Here is a 9,976-nt window from a genome sequence, read left to right as displayed (position 1 = left end):
GGGGTGGGGGGGCAGAAATGCTGGCCACAGGCAGGGCCAGGATGGGGCTCACGCTGCTGCCTCTCTGACCTCTGCCCTGACCCAGGCTCTACGGTTTCAAGATCCATCCGATGGCCTACCAGCTGCAGCTCCAAGCGGCCAGCAACTTCAAGAGTCCAGTCAAGACGATTCGCTGATTCCCCACCCGACCTGTCCCCAGTCTTCGACACTTTGCTGCCACCCTTTCAGGAGCCCTCTATGGTTTTTAGTTTAAATTAAAGGAGTCATTATTGTGGTGGGAATATGAAATAAAGTGGAAGAAAAGGCTGTGGGCTGATTTGCTGGTGCTTGGGGTTGGGGAAGGGAGGGTAATGGTGTGCTGAACCCCAGTAGCTCTCCTGGCTCCGCCCACCCTCCTCAGCTTGAAATCCAGCACAGATTTGTGCCCAGTGGATTTGGGTGATATTTTTAGTAGTAAAGTGGAGTTCTAGAATTGGGTGTGGGGATGTGCAAAGATCACAAAAGATTCAGAAAAATCAAATTTCAAAGACTAGAGAAATATTTATTCTTTTTGGGCCACCTATGGTCGTCTGTTTATACTGTAGGGAATGCAGTCAACAACACTTTGAGTTTGGGTTTTACAGGGAAAGTGGTCCCAAAATAAACAGAACTAAGGGGTGGGGAAAGGAGGGGCAGGGTCCAGAATTGCTGTTTTGTGGTGTCTGCCTGCCCCCTGCTGGGGAGCTGAGACATACGCATCTCAGAAGGATGGGGGCACTGGGTTCCTGGCTAAGGTTTCTCCCAGAACAATAGGGACTGACCCTATTGTGTGGGAAGGATAGCAGATGGTACCAGAGAAGGAAACATCCATGGACCCTTGAAAGGCACGCAGGACAAAGGTAGACTGCTGGATTGGGGCCCAGGTATTGCCCCTGTCTGGGCTACTGCTCCCACATTCAGGAACCAGACCTGGTGGGTGAGGACATGTCCCTCCTGCCAAGTTAATAGCTTCCTCCCCGAGTCAGGAATATAGCTCTGCACCTGCGGTAGCTCCTGCCCAGACTCTGCCTGTCAAAACCACCCTGCAGGCTCAAGGAGCATGGTCACAGGAAGGTGGGGTTTCAGAGCACCCCTGAGGGACTTCCCCTCTCCCCAGAATTCCATGATGAAGGCCCATATGTTTGTAGGTGTGCTGGTCATGATGGGCTTCACAGTGGAAAAGGGTAAGTGGGACACGGGGGCAGGGAAGGAGGGGTGACAGTCCAGGGAGCGGGTGGCTCTGGATGAGCGGGCTCCCTGCAGGGCAGGGAACTTGGAGTGAGCCAACACGGCCATTCCTCCTGTCTTCCACTTCCCCAGCTCTTGTTGCTGAAGTCCGGACCTGCCACCTCTGCCTCTTAGAAGATCCTACTATAGGATGCGTTTCAGGCTCAGAGAAGTGCACGATCAGCAGCTCATCCCCATGCATGGGGATCAGCATCTTTCATAGTGAGTCAAGTCGCAGGAAGGGGCTACTGGTAGGGCAGCCCATGGCTTGGTCTCCTCTTGTAGATGAAGGCTGCTTGGGGCCTGAGGTCTAAGGAGATGGAGGATCCTGGAAGGGGAGGGGTCTGGGCTTCTGTGGAGCCAGTTAAGCTAATTTTTCTGGCACCTTCTGATGGGAGTCTGGGATAGGAATTGGGTGTGGGTGAGTGATCACAGAGTCTGTGAAAGGGGTGCCAGGTTTGGGGACTATGGGAGGCAGCAGTGGTTGTTAGCTGTCCCCTCTCTTCCAGATACCAAGGTTCACTTCTTAATCCGGGGCTGTGGACAGCACAAGTCTTACCGGTGCCAAGAAAAACACCCCACCTACCTCCCAGAGTACTGGTACTACGCCCAGTGCTGCCAGTATGATTACTGCAACTTCTGGTACAGCCCCCAGCTCCAGAGCTCCCTCCCTGAGGCCCCTGAGGGGTCCCTGGCCCTGCCCCTGTCTGAGTCCCAGATCCAGTGGTTCTGCCAAGCCCTGAACCTCTCACTGCCCCTACCCAGCTTCCATGCTGGGAAGGAGCCTTCTGAAGGCCTGGACCCTCTGGCTGTCCTGCCCCTGAATCTGAGTTTGTCCATTGCTGACCTGCGCCGCATATACTGGTTCCTCAACAATTCAGGACTTTTGGTTCTTCCCTGGGCTAGGCTGTGACGTCTTACCCTTCCCAGATTTCACTCTGGTCCAGCGTCTCTCCCCTGACACCCCAGCATCAGGTACTGCCCTCTCAGAACACTCACACTTTCTGGTCTGTGAGTTCTCAGTCCTCCTTTCCTTTGTACTTCCATCATCTATATGGTTTTGGTTTAGTTTCCTCCCCAAAAAGCAGTTGGCGCTGCACCCAGTGCCCTTCGTCCACCTAGAAAATAATCTCAAATGTGAATTCTGCCTAGGCTGACCTGGAAAAGGCACAGTGGTTTCTTCATCCCTTTCCTATCATCTGAGTAGGATCATCCCCCCCCACTCCCCATCTTCCTGATCCCCTCTCAATCTGGCTATTTCCACCCCTACACCTGTCTCTAAAACCTTGTGCCAGACTGACCTTGCATCAAGAAGGGTGAGAGGTGGACTTTGTGCAGATTTCCTGACTGGGCACTCTGGTGTTCCTACCTCACTGTCTCCACCACCCTCACTCCCGCCTGGTCTCCTGCTTCCTTCTCTCATCTCTTGTCCCCATCTTTGACTTCCACAGCCCCACTTCACGTCCCTGAGTCCTGACACCCACTTGCACAGAATCTCAGGGAGAGGAGAGGATCTGTCCTCTGCTCCACATTCCCCAGTTTCCCTCCACAATAAACAAACTGGGCTAAGTCTGTGTCACATTGTTTATGGGGTCAGGCTCAGGTGTGGGCAGTTGTAAACAGGTTAAAGAAAGTTAACTGGGTGTGGGGTTCAAACAGGGTTGCAGAGCCCTGCCCACTCCACTTGGCCTTTGTGGTTCCTCATGGCCTGCCGCAAAGAGCCCACATCCATCCCACCCTCTGCTCAGCTAGAGATCAAAGTATGAGGATTGTGACTCCTGCCAGCCTTAAACATGCCCTATGAAACCTAGAAAGTTAAACCCGGGTGATGTCAGGTTTTTCCACATAAGAAAGGAGGAAATACTCAACCACGAAAACTCAAGAGCAAACCAGAGGGCCCAGGTCTGCATGTCAGAGTTACCTGGAGCTGAGGCACCTGCGTTCCTGCCTATTCTCAGTTCTTTTCAGGATCCTGGGACCCAGAACACCCTCTGTGAGGGCCTAGGTGGAGGGGGTGGGAGAGTACAGAGAGCACACAGGTGGGGCTGCGGTGGTAGGGTCTTTCATTTTAATATTTTGAAAAACTGCAAGCATGCAGAAAGCAACCTTCCCCATACATTCAATAAACACTGGACACACTGCTCTGAGCCAGGCCCAGTATTAAGCACCAAGACTTGCAGATGAGTACAGCCAGGTGTCCACCCTTCCGAATCTCACAACCCAGTGCTGGGATTATGAAACCTTTTTCTGAAAAGTAGTGCAGCTCTGTGGCTGGGAGGCCCAATCCCAGCTCCTCTGCCACTTGAGTAAGTTGGTCTCTGTGCCGAACTTTGGTCACCTGTCAAGTAGGGATAGTGCCTCAGGATTGAGAGAATGTGTGTCAACGTGTGCACAGAGATAGAAGTTAATGGACTCAAAAATAGACACGACTGGGCTTCCCTGGTGGTGCAGTGGTTGAGAATCTGCCTGCCAATGCAGAGGACACGGGTTCGATCCCTGGTCTGGGAAGATCCCACATGCCGCGGAGCAACTAGGCCCGTGAGCCACAACTACTGAGCCTGCGCGTCTGGAGCCTGTGCTCCGTAACAAGAGAGGCCCCAATAGTGAGAGGCCCACGCACCACGATGAAGAGTGGCCCCCGCTTGCCACAACTAGAGAAAGCCCTCGCACAGAAACGAAGACCCAACACCGCCAAAAATAAATAAATAAATAAATAAATAAATAGACACGACTTAGAGGCAAACATACACACAGATTTTGGTCTATTTAGTTTTAAACCTTTTTGGCCATACAGATGTCTGCGCACTATAAGGTGGGTTTTTGTAAACTACCACTCCCTGAGTTAGCATAAAGGCCTTTATCAGCACCCAAAGCCGCCTTCATGCACCCTCCTAGACCCTCCTAAAATTCAGGGGTAGCCACTGTCCTGAATTTTGTCTGTGTGCTTGATAGAAACGACATCACACAGCATACACTCTTCCTACACAACGTTTTGCATGTATGTTAACAGATTTTTGTGGCCCCTTTAACAGCATGTGCTCTGGTGGGAGAAACCATTTGTTTCTAAGTCAGGAAGCAATTGGAGATACAAAGAGAGGTACAAGCCACTGTGTCCCTCTCTTGCCGCCCACTTTACCCCATGACCTCTGACTTCAGCATAAGTCAAGGGCCCAGGTTTACACAGCTCCAGCGAGTCAAGCTGGAAGACAGCCTCAGAGGATGAGAAACCCAAGGCCCGAAACTGAGGAGTAACTTAACCATGGTCCTTGAAAAGGGAAGTTGAGCCTGGGATCAGAGAGGCCACTAGGCCTTGCATCTCTTCACGGAGCTCCTTCCCCACCCTCTCCTCCCTGGGACTGGTTCTCTTACAGCTCTACTCCTACCAACACACCCCCATGAACCTCCCTACCAGTCCCCATCCAGCTCTGGGTCTGACAGCACTTCTGAGGATGCCCACTACCCTTCTGGTCTTCAACATAGGAGGGCTTGCGGTTCCTCTTCACCTCTTTGTGCTGAGAGCTGAATCAGAGACAGTGGGGCAGGGCAGGAGCAGAGCTCCGCAGAGCTCGGAGCCACTTACCTGCCCCTGACGGGGCACTCAGGCAGTACCACCTCCCTCAGCCTCCACATCCACCAGAAGAGAGAGACAAATCAAACAGTTTGCACACCTATTTATTTTGGAGGAACAGCTGGGGACTTTGGACAAGAGAGGACTGTGGTGGGAAAAGAAGCAAAGCAGGGCAAAGGGGCATCCTTGAGGTGGGAACAGGAGGAAAGATGTCAGACTGAGGACTTGAAGGAAAACTCCAGAGAATTCTGGAGAGGGAGCCTAGGGAAGGGGCAGAGTGGGAAGAGGGGTGTTGAGGGGCATCAACCAAGAGGCAGATAGGACTGGGGTCCAGTAACTGCTGCTGAGGGCGGCAGGGAGGGCTGGTGGGTGGGGCCAGACATTGTTGTGGCTGCCCCCAGTTGGAAATCAGGAGGATGGCTGGAAATTGGCAGGTTTTTACTCCAGAGGTCTCTACGGAAGTTCTAAGGACCATATTTTATTTTGTTCTGAGGGTTATTGCAGAAATTCCGGAAGCAGCATGGAGAGAATATCCAGAAGCCCAGCACTGGAGAAGTGTGGGTGTACGAGCAATCACTCATCTGCTCCTTGCTGCGGCAGTCACTCACCATGATCTCCGAACCACTGTCTGGGGAGGGACGGCAGCAATCAGTGACGTAGAGTTCCCAGGTAAAGCCCCGAACCCTCCCATCCCCTCACCCCACGTGGACTTACCATCACTGCCCCCACACCCTGCCCTGGACCCCCGAAATGCAACAATTCCTGGAACTGGACAGGCCAGGGGGTGCCAGGGAGTCACCAGCCATGAACTCTGTGTAAGTTTCCCAGGGAAGGTTGGTGGGAAAGAGCCATTCGAGATACAGTGACAGCTGGAATGGGGTGAATTGGGACTTGTGGAGCAAAGTGAGGAGAACCAGCACTTCAGGCGGGACCATGTAAGAAAAAGTTGGGAGATGTATTGGAGGTCAGACTGCAGACAGGAGGTGTTTGTCATTTATTTTATGGATCAAAAGTAAGAGAAGATGAGGGACTTCCCTGGTGGCGCAGTGGTTAAGAATCCGCCTGCCAATGCAGGGGACATGGGTTCGAGCTCTAGTCCAGGAAGATTCCACGTGCCGCAGAGCAACTAAGCCCGTGTGCTGCGCCACAACTGCTGAGCCTGCGCTCTGGAGCCCACGGGCCACAACTACTGAAGCCGGTGCACTCTAGAGCCCGTGCTCCGCAACAAGAGAAGCCACTGCAACGAGAAGCCTGCGCACCGCAACGAAGAGTAGCCCCCGCTCGCGGCAACTGGAGAAAGCCCTCGCGCAGCAACAAAGACCCAACGCAGCCGAAAATAAATAAAAAAAATATAAATAAATTTATATTTTAAAAAGTAGAAGAGGATGTCTCTGCTGCTATTGTATATATGAGAGTGGGGAAATCTTTGTGCCCATGTACGGGGATGTTCACTACTGCCCTGCTTGAGAGAGTGAAAACTTAGAAGCAACCTAAAGGTCCATCAGTAGGGGAATGGATAAATCAATTCTGACATGCCCGTGCCGTGGAATACCATGCAGCAGGACAAGGAAGCTGGTTACCAACTGATAGGGAAACATCAAGTTCCCATAACTGTTAAGTTTAAAAAACAAGTGCAGAACAGTGCTTACAGTAGTATAGTACTGTTTGTGGAGGAAAAAAAGAGGTGAAAATGAGTAAACAGCATATTTGTATAGGGTGGGATGTGCACAAAAGATCACAGAAAGGATAATAAAGGCAATTTAAAAAATGGTTTTATCTTATTCATGCCTGAGAGCTGGGTGAACTGGGCCAGGAGTGGGAGGGAGACTTTTCTTGAATACTCTGATATGGAACCACATCTATGCATCAGCTGTTTTAAAAAGTATAATGAAAGGATTTGAATGAAGGCAGCTTTGTACAGCAGTTGTCAAGAGCACCATCTCTGGAACCAGCACAAACTGTGGCTCAGCCTCTAGGAGACTTGTGCAAGGTACTGACCTCTCTGCACCTCTGTTTCCACATCTGTAAAATGGGGATAACAATGCCTACCTTGGAGGGTTGTAAGTGCTTAGAACAGTGCCAGGTACATAGTCTGTGTTATGTGTTTATTATTTATCATTGAAAAAGGTGAGGGATCAGGTGGAAGAGCAGGCTTGAGGAACGGGGAATGTAGTCAATTTCCAGCAAGTTGAAAATGAGGTGGAGATATCCAGAGGGCAATTTGACATTACAGTTTGGCCTAACATTCAGTTTTAGGAGGATGCAGTATGTGCCTGCTGGGTGAAGCCAAGCAAGCAGATAAAATCCTCTGGGAGAGTAAAGAGGAAGAGAGCTAAGGACCAAACTTTGGGGAACGTGAACTGTTAAGGGTCAAGACTTAGTGAAGACCCAGTTAAAGGCAAGACTCAGTGAAGGAAACTGGAAGGAAGCAGCAGAAGATGTAGGAGAAGAGTGGTGCTGGCAGGAGCTACTGCTGACAGATGGGGAGAAGGCAGCCTAAAGAGAGGCCAGTAGATTTGGTGATCTCCAGGGTCCCCTACAAGGCTGGGTGCTATGAGGAGGGTTAGCCGAGAAGGGGAGGGGAGTAGAAGTGGAGATGGGGAGTGGCTCTAAAGGAAAGAGAGAGAGAGAGAGTGGTGGAACAGTGTCTTAGAGTTGTGGGAACCAGAATTAGGGTGCAGCTTAGAAGGCTGGTAGAGACTCAGTTCGGGAGTGGGCTGGGCCCACGACGAAAGGGAGAAGGCAGCTTACTGCTCTTTATGAGCAGAGTCATGCAGCTGCTGCCCTTTGGGGCGAGGCAGATGTCGGATCCCAGAAGGCATCCCAACTCCTTGGTCTCCAAGAGGCATCGATAGCAGCTTAGGTATTTGTTTAAATGAATCTGATGAAGGGGTTCTTGATCATAATGCTCAAACTCGCCTAGAATACAGAGAAGCACTGACCCCAAACCCACCTAATTCCCAGACTGGCCATTCCCACTGTTTCCTCCTACCTCCCCATCTCAGAAAACCATGAAATCACCAATTCTTTAATGAACCATCTGGCTTAATCTAACATCAGAAGCTTTAGTTCTCATTAAAAATCTCCATTCTCTGCTTTTTTACCTCCTGAAATGAGGAACTCATTCATTCATTCATTTATTCATATATTTGAGGGGCTAACGTGCCCAGCACTCTACAAGCCTCTAACTTTTAAAGGTTAGGCCAAGGCAGCCCATTCCAACTTTTGACAGCCCTGTTAGGACAGTTCTTCCTCTGTGACTTGGTTTCACTGTCCCCACCCAACCCCCAGACTCTTTTGAATATGCTTTCTTAATCTATAATGTTCAGAAGTGAAAACATCAGGGTGCATCATCACAGGACAGAAAGAATCTCAGCTTTGTGTAGGTAGGAGACATCAAGCAGCCCAAGGCCACATTCTTTGTTTGGTGGTTCTCTCACTGAACAGACTCATATTAAACTTTGTCCACCAAAGCCCTCCTCTACTGAACTACTGAAGCCTCTGATCCCAGGCCCAGACCACATGTTAATGAGTCCCCAGACCCAGCAGAGCACTTGGTGTAAGGCAGATGCTTAGCAAACACTTTGGATCTTGTTTCTGTGTCGATGGTGCTTTGCAGCCAAGTGAGGTTATCAAGCTGGATTCAGCCTTGTTCTACGCTGTGGATCCTGAGGCTGTCATCTGGCATGTTCGCCCAACCCTCTCTATTCTGTATTGTCCTCGGATTCTAAGAGGTTCCCTTTAGTATCTCCATTCAGGTCACTGCTGTTGAGTGAGATAGCCCTGGGGTAATCACCAGAAATCTCCCTCAGAGTGAACATCAGTACATTATCAGTCCCCAGGCATTATCCCACCAAGCCCACCCATCCCATCTTTCTTCCTGCCTGGGTTTACCTGAATCTCCTTGGCAGATGTACCCAGACACCTATCCAGGGTTTCCCTATCCAGCAGGATAGGAGACCCTTCTGACCCCTTAGAGCCACTTACTAAACGCCAAGCTCATCAGGACCAGCATTATTGAGGACCACGTGGGCTTCCTTGGTGGTGCAGTGGTTAAGAATCCACCTGCCAATGCAGGGCACACGGGTTCAAAGCCCTGGTCTGGGAAGATCCCACATGCCGCGGAGCAACTAAGCCCGTGCGCCACAACTACTGAAGCTTGCGCGCCCAGAGCCCATGCTCCACAACAAGAGAAGCCACCGCAATGAGAAGTACGCGCACTGCAACAGAGTAGATCCCGCTCACTTCAACTAGAAAAAGCCCGCGTGCGGCAATGAAGACCCAACGCAGCCATAAATAAATAAATTTATAAAAAAAAAAAAAAGGACCACGTACAGGGCTTGGGGGTGGGGCCCGGATTCCGGCTACCTGCAGGGCCTGCCATAACATGCATGACTGCCCACCAGCCTCCAGTTTGGCCTTATATTGGTGGAAGAGAAGGTGGCGAAGATGAAGGGGAGAGGCAACATCCCTTGGGGGTGGAAATCAGTGCCTGAACAGCCAGAGGGACAGAGTGTCCTCACCCACGGCCATTCTGGGGTCTAACATACTGGCTTGGGGACAATGACCCAGCAACAGGGGAATGAGAGGGGAAACTTCTTTCATATTAATTCAACAGACATTCATTAAATCACTGCATCAGGTGTTGGGGATACAATATTGCACAAAGTCACTACCCTCACAGAGTACACCATCTAGTACGGGAGACAAGTCAACGGACAATGAAGGGGGGAGGGGCGGGGAGCGCGGGCAGAGTGCTTCCAGGGAGAACTTGGGCAATGGAAACTACTGACCCAAGGGGTTTCATTAGAGCAGTAACAAGATCAATTTATGTTTGTAAAAGATTTCTGAGGCCAGAAAACCACTTAGGAAGCTATTCCTGAGCCCAGTCACAAGATGGCGGCCTGGTCTAGCAGAAGAGAGGGAAGCCGCGAAGTGAATGAATCTGAGCTGCATTTAGAAGAAAGACTGGACAGATTTGGACTTAGACTGAATGTGAGGTGAGGGAAGGGGGATAGGCTTGCAAAAGGGGGTAATTGTGACACCATTTTTCAAGATGAGAAAGACGTGTCAGAAATCCAAAAGCGAGAACACCTGAGTCGCTAATGACCGTACTCAGCCCAGTGCCCCCTGTGGGTTCCGGGAAGTCAGAGCCTTTCCCTA

The 9,976-nt window shown here is 50.8% G+C and overlaps 3 protein-coding genes across 4 annotated transcripts in view; 2 read left to right on the top strand and 1 right to left on the bottom strand.

Moving 5' to 3' along the window:
* The window catches only part of CSNK2B (casein kinase 2 beta), a 4,491-nt gene extending 4,185 nt beyond the window's left edge, over nucleotides 1–306 (top strand). For both annotated transcript variants that reach the window (XM_007459561.1, XM_007459560.1), the window contains exon 7: nucleotides 86–306. In XM_007459561.1, coding sequence (XP_007459623.1) covers nucleotides 86–176 — 91 coding nt within the window. In that variant the 3' untranslated portion in view covers nucleotides 177–306. The remainder of the gene's footprint in view (nucleotides 1–85) is intronic.
* A 772-nt stretch (nucleotides 307–1,078) lies between these two features.
* On the top strand, nucleotides 1,079–2,158 carry LY6G5B (lymphocyte antigen 6 family member G5B). Its single transcript, XM_007459562.1, has 3 exons — nucleotides 1,079–1,202; nucleotides 1,339–1,467; nucleotides 1,755–2,158. The coding sequence occupies exons 1-3, from the start codon at nucleotides 1,079–1,081 to the stop codon at nucleotides 2,156–2,158; spliced, it is 657 nt and encodes a 218-aa protein (XP_007459624.1).
* A 3,119-nt stretch (nucleotides 2,159–5,277) lies between these two features.
* Nucleotides 5,278–9,197, bottom strand: LY6G5C (lymphocyte antigen 6 family member G5C). The gene is given in 5 exon segments (XM_007459600.1): nucleotides 5,278–5,441; nucleotides 7,565–7,732; nucleotides 8,801–8,832; nucleotides 9,134–9,161; nucleotides 9,164–9,197. Coding segments are annotated over 5 exon segments (426 nt in total).
* Nucleotides 9,198–9,976: the final 779 nt, after the last annotated feature.

The sequence above is a fragment of the Lipotes vexillifer genome, unplaced genomic scaffold (assembly GCF_000442215.2).
Source record: "Lipotes vexillifer unplaced genomic scaffold, Lipotes_vexillifer_v1.1 scaffold862, whole genome shotgun sequence".
In the NCBI taxonomy this organism is placed as follows: Eukaryota; Metazoa; Chordata; class Mammalia; order Artiodactyla; family Lipotidae; genus Lipotes; species Lipotes vexillifer.
This window is presented reverse-complemented; position numbering and strand designations above follow the sequence as displayed.

Coding starts and splice junctions, on each gene's coding strand:
- LY6G5B (XM_007459562.1), top strand. CDS start 1,079: ATGGTCACAGGAAGGTGGGGTTTCAGAGCACCCCTGAGGGACTTCCCC. Junction 1,203..1,338: donor GGGCTTCACAGTGGAAAAGG/GTAAGTGGGACA, acceptor CCACTTCCCCAG/CTCTTGTTGCTGAAGTCCGG. Junction 1,468..1,754: donor GGGGATCAGCATCTTTCATA/GTGAGTCAAGTC, acceptor CCTCTCTTCCAG/ATACCAAGGTTCACTTCTTA.